The 18,705-nt window shown below is 42.8% G+C and overlaps 1 protein-coding gene across 1 annotated transcript in view; it reads right to left on the reverse strand.

Moving 5' to 3' along the window:
* Nucleotides 1-8,177: 8,177 nt before the first annotated feature.
* The window catches only part of Stil (STIL centriolar assembly protein), a 47,994-nt gene continuing 37,466 nt past the window's right edge, over nucleotides 8,178-18,705 (reverse strand). Inside the window, exons 15-17 of the mRNA XM_052718379.1 lie at nucleotides 15,041-15,230; nucleotides 12,922-13,172; nucleotides 8,178-10,055 (exon numbers count right to left, since the gene is read on the reverse strand). Coding sequence (XP_052574339.1) covers nucleotides 9,278-10,055; nucleotides 12,922-13,172; nucleotides 15,041-15,230 — 1,219 coding nt within the window. The 3' untranslated portion in view covers nucleotides 8,178-9,277. The remainder of the gene's footprint in view (nucleotides 10,056-12,921; nucleotides 13,173-15,040; nucleotides 15,231-18,705) is intronic.

Consider the following 18,705-nt stretch of genomic DNA (forward strand, 5'->3'; position numbering starts at 1 on the left):
GCTTCCTCATTGGTGGGCTGCATGAGTCTAGGCAAGACAGCCTCTTCCATTTTCCTCCTAGGTGATAACAGTCCAAACTGACACTGGGTTTTTATAAGGATTATTGTTGATGGTAAAAATGTCCACTTAACGAGATGTCATAACCATCCCCCCACTTCATTTCCATGAAACTGTTTTCTATTTTTGTCTTTGTCCCTTACTGGAGAAGAACCCCTTCCGTGCCAGTTTGCAGGCCTGAGTCCAGAACCCCACATGTGAAATCGTTTCCACTCTCATACCCAGCCTCACCATGGGCACTTGCAGGGATGGAAAGGGCTTTGTCTAATGTATAACTTTCAGAGGAGGGTTTGGTGTCACCTATGCTCCATACAAAAGTCGGACTCTACGATCCTCTAGAAGACAGGCCAGGAGCGTTTGAACCAGCCTCCAGGGTGGTGTCTGCAGCACACAGCTTAAGAACCAGACCAGTCTTCCACCATTTGTAACCAAGTCCAAAGCAAAATGAATGAGTGGATGCAGAAGGCAGTGGACTCTCCAGGATTTCTAGCCCCTCATCCAACCCATGCTTCTTCTAGAAGTATACATAGGACCAAAGGCATGTGCCCCCAGCTTGTGTACCCAATCTTGTCTGTCCTCAGGACATATCCTGGATAGAACATCCAGGAAAGAACATTTGCCATCAATGGTTTTCCTTCTCAGGCCATTAGGAGGGATAACGTACGCACAACCACCAACTCTCTGTAGCAAATGGTTGTTGATGGTCACCAAGACAGTGCCCAGGCTCATGATACACATCAAGACAGTAGATATGGGGGCTGGAGAGATGGCTCAGTGGTTAAGAGCACCGACTGCTCTTCCAGAGGACCGGGGTTCAATTCCCAGCACCAATATGGCAGCTCACAATTGTCTGTAATTCCAGTTCCAGGGGATCCGATACCATCACAAAACAGCAATGCACATAAAATAAAAATAAATAATTTTAAAAAAGACAGTAGCTATGACTCCAGGCACTGAGGGTGCATGCACTGAACACCTACTGTGTGTACCTGTTTTTGCACATGTCTCCTGTCATCTGACTGTGCATAATGACCCTGTCATGCTGCTGGGGTGATGTTACTTTGGAGGTGAGAAAACAGTCTCACCTTTGGTCACTTAGCTGGTATGATCTTAGGACAGCATGGACTTATTGTTCCCTCCACTCTTGTTAGCTATATGACATTTCTTCCTGTGTGAGAACTACTTTAAAATCCTCAGCTGGTCGGGTGGTGGTGGTGCAAGCCTTTAATCCCAGCACTCAGGAGGCAGAGGTAGGCGGATCTCTGTGAGTTCGAGGCCAGCCTGGTCTCCAAAGTGAGTTCCAGGAAAGGCGCAAAGCTACACAGAGAAACCCTGTCTCGAAAAACAAAAAACAAAACAAAACAAAAAAATCTTCAGCTGAACGTTGCATGTGATTGTAATGTGCCTGAGTTTAAATTCCTTGTGAATTTAGAAGACAAATTTTTTCATGAAGTTACACCAGAGAAGAAGAAATTAAGGCTACAAGGAGCTGCCATGGCACAGCCATCAAAATGACTCAAATGTGAAGGGATGACAACACCAAGTGTTGATAGGGATGGAGGTCAACTGAGATTCTTTGCTTTTTTAATACTGCACTCTTTTTAAAAGTTTTTATGTTCTATGTGCATTGGTATCTCACCTTCATGTAAGTCAGATCCCCTGGAATGGAGTTACAGACAGTTGTGAGCTGCTATGTGGGTGCTGGGAATTGAACCTGGGTCCTCTGAAAGAGCAGCCAGTGCTCTTAACTGCTGAGCCATCTCTTCAGCCCCTCAACTGGGATTCTTGTACATTGAGGGATTGTAAAAATTACTCAGCCATCTTGGAGAAGACTTTGGTAGCCCCTTATAAACTTATGGTTAATACACACATACTTACTGAGAGAAATAAAAGCATATCCACATGAAAGCCTTATTCACAGTAGCCAAAAAGAAATAAGCTGGGAGTAATGGCACACAGCTTTAATCCCAGTGCTTGGGAGGCAGCAGGTGGATCTCTGTGAGTTCAAGGCCAGCCTGGCCTATATTGTGAGTTCCAGGACAGTCAGAGCTACATAGTGAGACCTTGTCTCAAAAAACCCAAACAAAACAAAAGCAAAAAAAAAAAAAGTAGAAATAATTTAAAAGTGTATCAACAGGTGGGCACACAAATCGGTACAGGCATGAAACTGAATACTGCTAAGCAATAAAAACTTCAGATATATGTTAAAGCCTAGAACCCCCTTCCCCATGCATACTCAGTGAAAGAGGCCAGACAGCGTCTATAGTATCTGCCTAGATTTACATAAAACTCCAGAAAAAGCAAAATGAGGCTATGATGGCAGAATTCAGAAGGGTAAGAGGCAATGGTGGAGGGGTACAACCTCAAAGACACACAAGGAACATTCCATCAGAGACATAGTCTACAGGTTGACTGCGGTAATGACTATACAAGTGTGTGTTTGTCAATCCTCAGCCAACTGGATACTGAAATGGTACACCTTAAAGGCACGTCTTAACACAGCTGTTTACAAACATTCTTTGTGCCTTTTCTCAAGCTTACCTCGTCTAGAAAAACATCCCTGTCAACCTGCACTGTCTGTGCTGTCCCCTCCTCTCCCTCTTCCTGGTTGACTTGTCCAGGAGCCTTCCACCCAGTGTCACTTGTGCTGCTCAGTCCTAGTGCACAAGGACAAGAGGGAAGCTCTGGAGATAAGAGAGGACCTGAACTGATGGTGTTTGGAAGAGAGGTGTGCACGTCTGTAGGAGGTAGGGCCACTTCTTCCTCTGACCTTCAGTCCTCCTATCGGTACCAAGGATGCAGTGGGGGAACCCAGGATCCATTTCTTTCATCTCTTATCTTGTTCACTCTGCTTTTCATCTCTCCAGTCTCTATCTTGTTCGGGCAAACTCGGGATCTGCTCCTCTTTCCTGTATAAAGCCCTTGTCTCTGCATCTGTCTTTAATCTGTCATCCCTGTTTCTTTCCTCCACAGCCTCTGCTTGGGCTTTCAGTAAGAACTTCTGTTCTGCAGAGGCACCTGAGAAAGCAGCATCCATATCCCCTCTTCACATTCCTCACAGACTGAGACAGTCATCAGCTGGATGGGGTGGGGAAGAAGACCAAATGAAAAGGTGTGTAGGAGGAATGGCAGGGTTTTTTAAAAAGTATCTTTAAGGAGACTCATAGGTGCCCGGCAGACTGGACTCTGCCAGGCAGCTTTGGATCACCAGAAGTTGTGGCAGAAGACATCTATCTCCTCCACATAGCCCCGGGTACCTGGCCCTGAACCCTTAACCCCAGGACATGACCTCCTAGCATAGTTAAGGGTGAATAACTGATCACCAGGGAACCCTGAGCTAGAGATTCTCAACTACTCTGTGCCTCAGTTTCTTCATCTCTAAAAACACCATTTACAGGGCTGCTGAGAAGACTGATTGATAGTTGTGTAAAAAGCACCATGTCTAGGGCATTTAAGGAACAGATCAGTGGTCTTTTTGTTTGTTTGTTTTGTTTTGTTTTAAATGAGGCTTACTCTGTTCAGACCCTGTATTTAGGTGTAGAGACACTTTCACGGAGGAAACAAGCAGAGGCAAAGAGTAACCATGCAGCCAAATGTGTGTTCTGCTAGGGAGGGTCATTAAGAAGCACTGAGAATGCAGGAGAGGCTGTGTATCAGGCAGGGCTTCACACTGGGGCCCTTTGCTTTGGACTGTAATAGGGACAGACTATGTATTGAAGAAATCAATGGAGGATGGAGCCGCAGAGAGAAATGGAGAGGGTAAACACCCAGCAGGAACCTGGGCTTCACTTGGAGGAAGTGGAACTGTCTAGTTGTCTTGGCTCTAAAACCAGCCAAGACACAGGGCTGTCTGAAAGGGCACACTGTCTGGCCTGGAAAGACAGAGAAATGATCTCGGATTGTGGTAACACTAACCCTGAGTGGTGCCCCCACCTGGTGCAGTGGGGAAACGCAGGTTTCCATGGAGTCGCATAGCGACTTACTCCACAGTCAGTTTTGTGCAGGCCTGAAATCTGAAGTCACTCATCAGGAGTGAGTGACTCAACTGTGGCCCACTCCCAACCTCAGCTAAGGCCTGATGCCACTTTATCAAGGTAGGGCATGAGCTTTAGGGAACTCATGCCTACCTCGGCCCTCCACCCTGAGGGAGGAAGATGTTTTTACTTGTGGCTCTTCACTGGACAAGGGGTCATACACCAGAGTGCTTATAGCCTTGGGTACACATGCAAGATGGTTTAAGGGGACACGAGAATCAGAGAAAGAGCTATGGAGTTTCAACAAAGGGAAAAACAGCCCTCCCATGCGAGGTCTCCAGGTCTCCTGTAGGATGGAGAGGAGGATGCAAGGGGACCATATAAGCTGGATACAAGTCTGGAAGCGTGTGTGGGCACTGCCTTTATTCCCTTTCTGGAAAGTCAGGCTTCAGTTGGGGACCTGGGTTTGACGGCTTGATTGCTAACTTGTTCAGACCCTGAGACAGATGAAGGCATGCACCCTGCACTGTGATCCAGACCAAGTCCCTGTGCTCCTCTGGCTGTATCCTCAGGGGTACTTTTTAGGACCCCACAACCATAACTCCCATGAATGCCTGATGTCATCCTTCCTGTTGTTTTTGATAAGCACCTTGTCCTGGCCCCAGACCTCCCATGAAGAGGCAGGACACAGCTCTCTCCAATCCATCCTTTTCCTGGAGTTCAGCCTCTGGCCAGGAAATGGGAAAGCAGGATTTCCTCTGAGGATGTTCTCCCCTGACCCAGACGGCTCCGGTTAGGAGAGATGGGGATGTAGGGGGCATCACCCAGGTCCCCACACTCCCAGGCACCTTTTAGGGGGGCTTTCTTTCACTTAGAGGGTAATGTGTAAGTCAGATGTGGAAACAATATAATGGCCTTCTTTCAGCCAACACTCCTCCACAATTTCTGTTGAGGGAAACAACTCATCTTTTTCTATTGTGAAGTATACTAAACATTTTTTTTTTAAAGAGGGAAATCTTTCCTTATCTACACCTGGGGAAATCATCCAGGATCTTTCAAGTGAGGCTTGACACCAGCTTGCTCATACAGAGTCTTCCCTCCCTCAGGACCTTCATAGCTCTGCTCATGCCTTCTTTCTTTTTCTTTTCTTTTTTTTTTTTTTTTTTTTTTGAGACAGGGTCTGTCTAGTAAGTAGTTCTGGCTGTCCTGGAATTCCCTATGTAAACCAAACTGGTCTCAAACTTAGAGATCCACCTGCCTCTGCCTTCCAGAGGCTAGGGTTCAAGGAGTGCACTACCATGCCTGGCTCATGTCTTATCATTGTACCAACATTTCATGCAGTGTGTCACACAGGGTTACCTTGTCATCTCCAAAATCGGGGATCTAAAACCTCTAAGTTACCTACCTAGTGTTGAGTTTGGGCCACAGGGACAAGAACCCAGTGGCTGCAGCCTTTCCTACTGTCGGTTCCCCATCCTAAATCCTTTCCTCCTAAGCAGTGCCCCCACCTCCACACATTAGCACAGAAAATATTCTATTTTCCCCTTCTCTTTCTTATGGATACGGAAAGATTCCAGAAAAAGGTCACTTTTCGAGAATACTCTGAAAAACAGCTTCTCTCTGTTTCCTACTGTGCTGACATCTTCCTAGTTTTAGTATAAGTGCTTGCTTACCTGACTGCATCAGTCCCTCATCAGACTGAGCTCTGACAAGGCATGGTTGCCTTGTTCATTAAGTTCAACATCTCGATCAGTACCTAGCAGGATCCACATACTTGTTGAGTACTGAGGGGAAAGGTGCTGGTGTAGAGGAAGGGTAGAGGGGGTAGTTGCCACAGGGTAGAGGCTGTTAAGTTTGGCTCAGTTTTAGCTGGTACGTTTTATCTTTTGTAAAGAAGTGTTAAATATGCCTGCTGTAAGGCTTTTAATATGGGGGAAATACCTGGGAAAACACTTTGACAGTAGAAAGTCTGCAAGTTCCAGGCAGTATCCTGAGACTGTGTAGATATAAAGGCCCCTCTACCTGGGAGACTGGTAAAGGTCCTGCCTGCCCTTGTGAGAACCCCTGGAGAGCAGGGATAGTTAGTGCACAGACTCTGCTAACCTGGGGCCCCTCAACAGGTTCAGTGCTAGCTCAACACTGTGTAGTCATTAGTGGAACCCTGACCAAAGCTGGAGGTGCCTCCTTCAGGACACTCAGTAAAGGGTGGCTACTGCTCTTGGCTAAAGGGTAAGAAATCCTCTCAGAAGGAAAGTGGAGTGGGGCAGCTTGGACAGTGCAGTATTAGATAGTAGTATTTGAATCCAGCTCCAGATCCATGTCCAGTAGGAAGCTAGCTCCTCCTGGATTTCTCCGGCTTCAGGGACACTTTCTTTCTCCATGGCTTCAGAACACCTAGATCTCTGACAGTAATTTACATGGGTAAGTAAGATTATCTCATTCTTGTAACAATACGGATCGCCAGGAAGCATCAAAGAACTACTCCGTGCTGAGTGCTCTGTGCTAAGCGTTCAGTGCTGTGCCATGAGCACACAGCAAGTTCTAAAAAGACAGAAGCTATCAGCACGCCATGGTGGCACATGCCTTTAATCCCAGCACTCAGCAAGTGGATTTCTGTGAGTTCAAGGCTAGCTGGTCTACAAAGCAAGTTCCAGGACAGCTAGGGCTGTTACACAGAGAAACTTCTCGAAAAACAAAACAAGAAAAAAGCAGTCAGTGGCTTTTCATCATATACTCTTTTTCTTTAGAATCTTTGCAGCTTTGCCAGGAGGTAGTGGCGCACTCCTTTAATCCTAGTCCTTAGGAAGCAGAGGCAGGCAGAACTCTGTGAGTTCAAGGCCAGCCTGGTCTACAGAGTGAGATCCAGGACAGCCAGGCCTACAGAGAAACCCTGTCTTGAAAAAACAAAAAGAATCTTTGCAGTTTTTACAAGACGTATTTAACATGTCTATACCTACTTCCATGGGACTGAACACTGGGTAGGGTGATAAAGACAAGTTAAAAGAACAGTTTATAATCAACAAGCAGGGCTCTTGAGAGGTTGAGGGATGGACATTTCAAGAGGGACAATGGGCCAATTGGCCAGAACTCAGACTAATGGGTTTATTTTCCAGAAGCCGGATAATCTAAATTCCACCATTTTCTTATTCCAATTGAAATAGCACCCATGATCTTATAGATAGTATGCCATGGGGCTAGGAGATAGAAATTCTGAGAAATGCCACTCAATGGGCAAACATCTCCAGTCTTTTAATCCAGTTTCCCCTGTACTAATGCTTCTGCCAAATACACCCAAGGGCAACTAACTTCCCTTGCTTGCTCACAGAACTTTCTGGCATAGGCTTTATTGATGGTCCTTCTTAGCAAGCACTAAGTAGAAAGATGTTTTGTTGAATTAATCTGTGGTCGAAACTCAGTTTGAAAACGCTTAAACATCTTACCAGAAGCATTCAATCAGGTGGTGAGATTAAATTCTTCCTAACTCAGGCTGTTTGCACAGTCCTAACAAACAGCTTCTTGTTTGGCATAAAAAAGAGAGATTCACAGGAAGAGTTGTTGAGGCTGTTGGCTAGTCCATTAACATTATCTTTTCTTTTTCTTTGTTCTTTTTTTCCCTCCTTGAGACAAGGTCTCTCTTTGTAGCTCTGGCTGTCCTAAGATTTGCTCTGTAGACCAGGCTGGCTTAGAACCTGTAGAGAACCTGCCTTTGCCCCCTGAATGCTGGGATTAAAGGCATGGGCCACCATACCTGGCTTAGTATTCTGTTTTCCAAGTGTAATACAAATGGCACCCACATTCACTTTTTGGGTGAACCTTGGAGGGCTCCATTTAAAGAGAGCACCGACAATTCTACTACTCACTGGGAATGTAAGGAACACGTGGGAAACGGCGCTGTCACTTGTGTCTAACTGTGACTTCAAACTGCGGCAATGAAGGAGGGAAAGGGATGCCAACTGGTCCCCGGCTCCCTGACCCTGCTAACCAGCAATAGTTCTCTACAAGTACCGTCTCAGGAAGCCAGAGCTAGGTTAGAAAGACATTCACGAGCCAAACTTTAACACAAGACACCACATTATAACCTTAGCAGAGACCTGCATCTTTCAAGTGAATGCGGATAGTTTTATTTTATATTTAGAAATAACAATTTAAAACAACTTGAGGGGAGCGGAAGTAGAGAATTATTGACACACTCAACACCTGGACAGATCTCAGGACATTATTGAGAGAAAGGCAGTAAATTTCAAAAGGTATAATGCCAAATAAAAAAAAGACATTTTAAAAGTACAGTTCTATTTATGAAACACTTTTTTTAATGACAAAAAACATTCTGCTGATGGTAAAAAGATCATGGACTATCAAGGGTAGGGATTGGAGGGAGGATGCGTTTTAGGTTAATGGAAGCTATGTGATATAATTTCATGTCTCTATACACAAACAATGCAAATCAGCGGTACACCTCATGGAATGAAGTATGAAGTTCAGTGCTAGAACACTTGATATGAGGTCCTGGGTTCAAGCACCAGCACTGCCTCTTCCCACCAAATAACCAAAGACAACAGAGAGTTCTGTGGTTTACTCAGTATTGTGCCTATAGTAATATCTTGGTTTTGAAACTTACTATGATCATGTAAGAAATTGTCTTTGGGAGATACTAGGTAAAGTGCATACCTGAGCCAGATGTGGAAGGCAGAAGGATTCTAAGTCTGAAGCCAGCCTAGGTCTCACAAAAACCTACCTAGCTGAGGATGTAGCTCAGAGTGGGGCTCAGTAACAGAGCCCATTAGTACATGCGAGGTCCTGGGGTGTAGGGAGCACATCTGAACTTGATTTGCTGCAATACCTGATCTTGGGGTTGTTGTTTTACTTCTGCTTTAGGCTCAGTGATGCAGAACAAACCCAGCCTTCCCACTAACCAGGCATTTCACAAGTGGGTCACCTGCTGACCAAGGTTACTATAATTAGCTGCAAACAGGAAACAGATGCTTAGTTATTAGAAATCCCAAAGGTCATGGCCAGGCAATGGTGGTGCAAACCTTTAATCTTATCTAGCACTTGGCGGGTAGAGGCAGGCAGATCTCTGTGAGTTCGAGGCCAGCTTGGTCTACAGAGCAAGTTCCAGGACAGCCAGGACTACAGAGAGAAACCCTGTCTCAAAAACAAACCAAAAAAGAGATCCCAAAGGTCTGGCCTCCTTAAGTGCCGTCAGTACACACCTAGTCCTCACATCACAAAGGAGGAGTAAAGAGTTAAAACAGCTTCGGTAACTGTCTGAGACGTTTCACATCTAAGAAGGTGCCCACTGAATTCATGCTATTCATTTGTTTTAAAGTCTCAGGAGGCTGCAAGGTTCCAGGAAAAATTTCACTTTCATTTTCCTTCTCAGGATGTCGAGTAAACTCTGCTTTTCCAGTTCGGAGGTTCACTGCAGGATCTGGTTTAAGATTCCTTAAGGAAAAAGCATGGTCTTCATTCACCTGCTCTGTTGCTCTAGGCTGCACAGCCTCATTTGTGATATTTCTCAATACTGGCATATCTGTATGCATGTCCTTGGAGTCACAGTTAGTTAGAGCTTTTTCACAGGCATTCTGAGAAGGCGCTTTCTGATGACCGAGTTGCACAGCTCTGCATGCAGGGTTTCTGTTCAACACATGGCCCATCTCACTGTCTGCATGGCTGGAGGACTCCTCATCCTCACTGTTGTCATTGCTTTCCAAGAGACCATATCTCTTCATGTATTTTTTGGTTGCAAATGACATGTTGCTTGGTGAAACTAAGCTAAGCCCCACTGTGCTTCTGTCTGAATTAATATGTAGAAGGCCAAAAGATGAGTCACAGTTATTTTGGTTTGATCGAGCAAAAGACAGTTGTGACAGCTGATTTTCATTCAAGTATTTCAGAGCTATAGCATTTGCCTCCATGCTCAAATCCACACCAGTGGGACTTAAGCCGCTCATGCCAACATTAGCAAATGACATGTAGTTTAATCCAGAGACCACTGCTTCTGGGCTGATACATGCCAAAACACTGCAAGACACAAAAAAAATAAGGCAGCTTTTAACCTTATTTTAAGTAGTAAGAGTTTCGTTCTGTGAAAGTAACAAAGGTTTCAGCTTTAAGCTTACTGGGGCTTTTTAACTGACTCCTCAGACTTAAGTCCTCATGGGCAGACACACATTCAGGGTATACACTATAACTGGGAGGTAATCTGTATTCACAGACTGAATGCAGATTACTGGCTTGCCAGTTTCAATGTTTTACACTGACAGCATGCACATAAGATGGCCATCGTGAAGAAACACATTACGAGGCTGGGAGTGGTGCTGCAGGCCTGCTATCCCAGTCCTTGGGAATCTGAGGCAGGATAATCAGTTCAAGACCAACTTGGGCTACACAAGAACCTTTCAAAAAGCATAACAAAACAGAAAACAAAAAAAGAAAAGAAGGAAGGAAGGAAGGGAGGAAGGGAGGGAGGGAGGGAGGGAGGGAGGGAGGGAAGAAGGAAGAAAAGAAGGGAGAAAATACATTATTGCATTATCTAACAGTTACTCCCTAATGGGAGTCTTAATCATGTCTGTAATCAGCAAGAGGCTGAGACAAGAGAACAATGAACCTGGGCTATATAATGAGTTGCTCAAATAAACACAGTTCTGCATAGAAAGCATGGAGAACTTGTGAATTCCAACAGGTATATGTAGTTCTTTCTCATGCTTTTTTTCTTCAAGATTTGTTTTAATTTTATGTGTATGAATGTTTTGCCTGTGTGTATATATGTGCATCACATATGTGCCTGGCACCTATAGGCCAGAAGAGAGCACTGGATCTCCTACAACTGGAGAAACCATCACGTGGTCACAGATGTCACAGGGTCTCTGTCTTTCAGTTCAGAAATAAAACTGTCAGGGCCTTTGAGATGGCTCCTTGGTAAAGGTACTTGCTGCTAAAACTAATGACCCCATGGTAGAAGGAGAGAACAGACTCCAATCTTTTCCCTGATCACTTACACACCAATACCCACACACATACACACACAGAGAGAGAGAGAGAAAGAGAGAGAGAGAGAGAGAGAGAGAGAGAGAGAGAGAGAGAGAGAAGAGAGTGAAACAAGCAAATAAATAATGAGTATAAATAATAAATATTTGGCAAGCAATAGTAAAACACCTATTATAACTTTAATTTGAACAAGTACTTGTGGAATGACATTTGCTTAATATTGACTTAAATGGTACATAAGAGATTTGGCCTAAATGTTCAGTGAGAGAGGATGAGGATTCAAAACACATTATAGTGCACGGGTACAACAGAATATTATACAGCTATCAAAAACAGGAGAAGGGCTGGCTGGGAAATGGCTCAGAAGTCAAGAGCATTTGCTGCTCTTTCAGGGTCCCAGTTCAGTTCCCAGCCCTGACCCAAATAACCTTTTTAGAAGAATATGAAAGAAATGATTAAAGCAGCCATTAATGAGACAGATTGAAGAGTTTGGGGGAACAGGAGCTTTTGTATTTTATCTTATATTGCCTCATACTGTCTGTTTTTTAAAATAGGAAATTTTGTTAGGTTTCTAACAACAAAAGCAATTATCAGAAAACTTACCAGCTTAATAATTTCCAGATTTTATCTTTGTTGTGGAATATTACTTTAACTAGACAAAGATGTGTTACATTTGTTTATGCTACATTTGTTTAACTATGTGAGTATGTGCTGCTGTTTTTATCTTGCCTGCCTAAGTGTGGGGTGTTTACCCACCAACCCCACAGCTCCCCAGAGTTTTCTTGAGTGTGAGCAGCAGGAAATATTAGATAGAAGGATTTATTGCAGAGAATCTTGCGGAGATAAACAGATAGAAAATAAAGGATAGCCTCCAGAGGGCCTGGAACCTTTTCCAACAGGCCCCAACTGTCTCTGCCCCAGGGTTTTTATAGAGACGCCAAGGGGTGGAGCAAAAGACCTCCTCCCCCAGCACAGCCAAGTGCAGACCATCTCAGACACCTGCACTCAGGTCTGTGGTCCTAATCATTCTCTATGCGGACCTGCTGGGTAAAGCCACGAGGAACCCGAGAACGGGCTCCCACACCTAAGGCACCTGATGGATCTAATAAAAAGCTGAACAGCAAACAGCTAGGCAGTAGAGGGATAGGTGGGGCTGGCAGGCAAAGAGAATAAGTAGAAGAGAGCGAGAGAGAACAAGAGAGAAAGAAAGGGAGATGCCCGGGGCCAGCCAGCCAGGCAGCCCCAGCCAGCCAGACATGGAGTAGGACATACAGAATGAAAGAAAGGTAAAAAGGTATAAGGCAAAATGTAGATGAAGAGAAACAGGTTAATTTAAGTTATAAGAGCTAGTGGGACAAGCACAAGACAAGGTCAAGCATTCATAACTAATAAATCTCCATGTCATAATGGTTGGTGGCCCAAGAGAAAACATGCTGCACATTCTCTTTTTAACAGGTGTATATATGCTGAGGTCATCTTTGGCACAGAGGAATCTAAACAGAAGGGATCTAATAGTTGGCTGCACACTGCCAAAAGGAATGCCCATGCTTTCTAACAGCAGTGTGTACGACTGAACACTGGGAACTGGTGCATCTCAACTACCTCCAGAGACACTTCCAGATACTGCCAATAAAACTCATTTCTCTTTTCCAGTGTTTTGTTGGCAACTTTATCTAGGAAAGATACCAATAAAAGAATAAATCAATAGAGCAACCACCCTCAGGTGACTTTTTTATGTAGCTTCATCCCACTAGAAGACTGAAAATGTAAACATGATATTTGCTTCCATATAGAGCAGGCCCTCATAAATGACATATCTGCAGGCCTGAGGTGCAGGCACACTCCTTCAGGAGTGCTGAAACATACCTACCATTTATTCATCTTTTAAAACCAAAGTTACCTGGCATGATCCACTTTCTGTGCATTTCTCTTCACTTTAGTGGGAGAATCAATTTTCACTCCTAGGCTCCTTAGCTGTTTAATAGTTGCACTGAGTACACAGTCTTTGTCTACCAGTCCTGAATTGGGCTTTTTTTTTCTTATATGGTGAATATTTTGGGTTTTGGTGCATTCATGGTTGATAACTACTGCTTTGGTAGGTGGTTGATCAATTTCTTGGGAGGAGTTATTTAGTAGGTGGTTCACTTTACCCTATGGAAAGAAAAAGAATGCATTTAAAAATCACTAACAATCCTAAGGGTTTTTTTTGATTTGTTTTTTAAGATTTACTCATTATTTATTTATGTGTATGTTTGTGTGCATGTGGGTGCCTTTGAAGGTAGAGTGTAAGTGGTTGTGAGCCACCTGACCTGGGTGCTGGGAATCAACCTCCAGTCCTCTTAGAGAGTAAGCTTTCTGAATGGCCGAGCCCCCTTTCTAGCCCTCAACCTTAAGATTTTAGGAGAATGCCACAAGGTAGGCTAAATATTATCTTGTCAAATTCTATAAAGTATCTAGTATACTTGCAATTATACAGCTTTCTTTCTTTCTTTCCTTCTCTGCTTTGTTGGCTTTTTTTTTTTTTTGAGACAAAATTTCAAGGCCGACCTTGAGCTCACAGAGACCCACCCCCTCTGCCCACTGAGTGCTGAGATTAGAAAAATGAGCTACCACAGCAGCTAGATTATTGTTTACTTTTAAATAGGAGCCCATCTTAATGATTTCATCAGACCCTACAGGAAAGAGAAGATGTCACTTTAAAAAGCCAACAAGTAAAAAAGGCAGTGAGGGATGAACATGAACCTATATGAAGTTCTTATCTATCTATCTATCTATCTATCTATCTATCTATCTATCTATCTATTTATTTAGAGACAACTATGTAACTCTGGCTGTCCTGGAACTCACTATATAGACCAAGCTGGCCTCAAACCCACAGAGATCCACCTGACTCTGTCTCCCAAGTGCTGGGATTAAAGGTGTGCGCCACCACATTTGGTTTGTATGAAATTCTTGAAGAATAAAATAAAAGTATTATTATTAACAAATAACAGGTCTAGGCATACACACCTATAATCTCAGCCCTCAGGAGGCCGAGATAGGAGTCACAAGTTCAAGAACAGCTTGCAGTACATAGTAAAACCCTGTCCTTGCCTCAAACCTTACAATAAAACAAAAAGCAAAATTAAAAAAAATTACCAATATATTTAAATCATGCATTTGCAAGTTGGCAATATGCTTCCTCAGATTATAAAACAAACTTTGTTATTTTTGCAATTAGACTCTTTTTCACATTTTCTAAAACACCAACAATTTAAGGTACTCTGAATTCATGACATTCAGCAATATTTCACTCCCTGAGCATACAAGCTAGCACTAGTCTCGGACCTATCAGGCAAATAACAAATACTATTTGCTGATGAATACATAGAACTCCATTCATGTATGTTTAACTAATTGCCAACTGCAAATAGGGAAACAAGGCATTCCAAGTCTTCCCATTGATAGAAGTGAACCTTAAGCACCCATTCACATTCTCAGCTGGCCAAGAAGATCTAGTCTGCTCATTCTGGGTTGTTGCTTTTCTGCACCTCTCAGCCTGTCCTGTCTGTCACTGGTGCCCCCTCTTCTCAAAGGCACAGACTAGCGCAGTCATTGCTACATTATCTACTTAGCTTGGTCTCCTTTCTTAAACTAAGCTAAATCTTTATTAATTATCTGCCTACCTAAACTGAAATCAGTTCACTGTATCATAAATATTCCACTATTTTCAAATTCCTCACAAACTCAAGTTGCTTGTCTTTCCCCCCTAGTTCCAACTATAGAATGAATTTGGCAGAATAGTAACATTTTTACTTTTAAAAGAAATATTGTTTGTTCTGGCTAAGTATCTGATGACTAGAAAGCTAACAATTTAGGTTATCAAAATTTATGAAAAGCTAAAAAATTATATTGTTAAATAGTCGAAAAGTGATTCTGTTTCAAGATCTCAATCAGTTTAAACCTAGGGAAAGTTTAACTAGTATTTCCTATATTAAATAACCACCTCACAAAAGATGAAATGGTCTACACTTACTTACCAACAAGTCCTGGTAAATTTTCTGGTCATCTGCTGGCCAATTAGGCTCAACTTTTGGTCCCCCTGGTGATTCAGTGCTGTTACTGGCGCCCTCTGTTGGCTCAGCCTGTAAGCACATGCTCACACTCTCAGCCAGCAAAGCATTCGGGAAGAACACAGGCACATCAGGTTCTTTTCTCTGTTCTGAAGAGCTGCTTGAAAGGACATGCAGGGTTAGCATTAGTTATCAAGACACTTTTAACATATACTGGAAGTACAGTAATTTTGGAAGAAAGTAGTAAGACCCAAGCAGCACTTGGTTTGTATATTCAATTTTTTTTTTTTTTTTTTGATTTTTTGAGACAGGGATCAAAGGTGTGCACCACCAACCACTCCTATCACTGCCCGGCTGTACATTTAACTCTTAGCAAGGTAAATAAATACCATCTTGACAGGCTGCTCATAAACCAGACTATAGTACTGTTTTATTAAGCTATCTGTCATTAATTTATTAAGTTATCTGTTGTCCCATTTAAGACAACTTTCACTGAAGGCTAGAAACAAGGTGATATCAACTACATTCGATACAGCAAAACCTTTTAGGATATCTAAACATTTTAAATATATAATTTGCTCACTTCAAGTTTTAAAATAGAATTGATCCTTGCCAATTCAAGGTTCGCAAGCCACAATTATTAATCACATTATTTAGTTGATGGCATTTCTTCTTTATGTTTTTATTTTTTCAACTTTATTTAGAGCATTTATTACTTTCAAATTAAAAAAAAATAAAACGACTGGGAGAAGTAGCATTATAAGCTCATTTCTTGTTAGAACACTAACTCGGGGCTCTTATAGAAAAGAGAAAAGTGGCTAGATATGGTGGCACAGGACTGGAATCTTTTAGTTATTTATGTGTTTGTATGCCTGTGCAAGTTTATATGCACCAAGTGAATGCAGGGGCCCAATGAGGCCAAAGGAAGTCAGGCTCCCTGGAACTGGAATTCTAGGTGTTTGTTAGATGTCTCAGCTAGGAAAAGAACCAGGAACCTCTGCAAGAAGAGTTAGTGCTCTTAACCCCTGAGCCACCAAATTATTTTTACATTATGTGTATATGTGTGTATTGGTATGTGCATGTGTGGGGGGCACCTGCGGAGGTCAAAACCATTGGGTTCTCCTGGGGCTGGAGTTACAGGCTGTTACGAACCACCTGACCTGGGTGCTGAACCAAATTCAGATCCTCTAGAAAGCAGTAAGCATTCTTAACTGCTTAGCCATCTCTCCAACCCCACTGGCTGTAGTCTAGTCACTTAGGAGGCAGAAACAGGAGGATCTTGAGTTCTAGGCAGCTAACAACCATTCCAAGAAAAAATCAGAGTTGTTTCTGGCAGTGTTTGTCCATATTGCATCAACTGACTTCACTGAAGCCTTTGTTCTGAACACACAATGCGCGCGCGCGCGCGCACACGCACACACACACACACTGCATTGTGCATGCTCATCACACCTTGAAATTTCAAGGGAAGCTGTTGAAAATGCTGTGACTCAGATTCAAGATTACTGTATGTTATGAACTACAGTGTTTCTTTGTATACACAAAGTTTTCTGTTCTTATAGAAACATAATGGTTTAAACAAAGACTTTTAATATTTTATTATCCTTCTTCAATGTGTAAGTATTAAATTAGTTTATTAATAATTTTATAGTGTTAGAAGATTTGATTTTGAAATGACCCTAAATATACTTGTCATTTTGTATTATGTGTTTATGTGCAGTGGTGTTCTCAGTATTGACCATTAAAAATCAAAACACTCAACTCTTAAAAATGTTGAAGATAAGGCTGGGCATGGTGGTGCACACCTTAATCCCAGTGGATCTCTGAGTTTGAGGCCAGTCTGGTCTATAAACTGAGTTCCAGGACAGCCAGGGCTACATAGAGAAAACCTGCCTCAAAAAACCAAACCAAACACCAAAACTCAAAAACCATGTCATCCAAAAGCCAGGCATGTTGGCTCACACCTGCCACAAGATGAAGGATGGCCTGGCTTATGCTGTACTTTCTAGAGCATCCGGGGCCACACTGTTTTTATTCTGATGGAGAGGCCATGCCAATTATCAAACTTGTCTTATTCCATTTTTAGCTAAATGGCCAACATGATTAAATTTTGTAATGATTAATAGTCTCGCCTGCCAATTGGCCTGAAGGACCACTAGGAGATTCCTAAAGCACATTTCTAGGTGTGTCTGTGAGGGCATTTTCAGAGAGGAACAGCAACTGAGAGAAGAGCTGCCCTGAATGGGGACAGCACCATCTAGGCAGCCGGGGGTCAGGGTGCAGAAAATCAGGATAGAGTCCACTCATGAGCTCAGGTTCTCTGTGTCCCGCTGCATTCCACTTGCCATGAGGTGAGCAGCTGGGCCCTTCCATAGGTGTCAAAATGGCCCACAGCAATGGAGCCAGCTTCAAGGACTGGAACCTCTGAAGTGGTGAGCCACACAACTTCTCCTTAACGGCTTCTCAGTATTCACCTTCCACTAAACGATGGCTACAGAGCTGCAGACACTGTTCTGACCATTTACATACATCAACATTTAATTCTCATAATCATCTCAGAATAGGTGCCTTTATTATTCCCATCTTACAGATGAGAAAACAGTCAACTAGAGATTGTGAGAGCAGTCCATGGTCATACTGTCATGACTCATATTGGAAGCTTGAGCCAGAGAGTGTGCTCTTAACACTGGGCTACACTGTGTGCTCAAGAATTTAAAAAGATTTATCTGGGTGTCTAAACTAGTAAATAAGAACAAAAGCTGGAAAAGATGACATGAAAGATTTTAAACCTCAAAAAAAGTAAGATTAAAACACACATGTAAAGGATGACTCCAATATGTCAGTACATCCAAAGCATGGCTTCTTAAAATCTGCTTTAAAGAATGTCTCTACAGAAGTCTTATACCATCACTATTCATTGCAAAAGAGTAATCAATAACCAATTAAGCTGCACAGCCAATAAACTTATCTTCAGACACTGCTCCAACACCACAAAGACTGATCTAGCAGATGTCCAAGGGGGACCAGAGCATGGGGAGCTATGTGCCACCAATGGATACTCAGCAGTGAAGTCACAGCATGAGTCAGCAGTCAGCCAGGGGGCAGAGAAGTACCAACCCACCGTGCACAGATCTGGAAATGACTTTTTTTTTTTTAAGGACAGGGTCTTTCTATAGTGTTTGTGCTGGCCTCATGACTGTCCTGCCTTCATATTCTAAGTCCACATCTGGCCTAGAGATAGTATTGATTCTAAATATGCTTTAAAAAAAAGTGGGGGGAGACTAGATTTACATCTTGTTAGGTGTTACAATCAATAAAGCCGATTAATTGTTCTGAAAAAGCAATTAGCTTCATTCTGTCAGTTAAATTAGGTCCTTTTCTGAAGTTATAAACTGCCAAAGGATTGGAGATTTTCACAGATTTAAAAACCTTAATTCTAGAAAGTATTCTTTAGTTTACAGAATTAAGTCAAGGAAAAGGCTGGAGAGATGGCTCAATGGTTAAGAGCACTGGCTGCTCTTCCAGGGGACCTGGGTTTGGTTCCTATCATCAACATAACAGCTCACAATCATCTGTAATTTAAATTCCAGGGGACTCAATGCCCTCTTCTAACCTCTGCAAGTACATGGTGC

The sequence above is a fragment of the Peromyscus californicus genome, unplaced genomic scaffold (genome assembly GCF_007827085.1).
Source record: "Peromyscus californicus insignis strain IS unplaced genomic scaffold, ASM782708v3 Scaffold_5__1_contigs__length_169319896, whole genome shotgun sequence".
In the NCBI taxonomy this organism is placed as follows: Eukaryota; Metazoa; Chordata; class Mammalia; order Rodentia; family Cricetidae; genus Peromyscus; species Peromyscus californicus.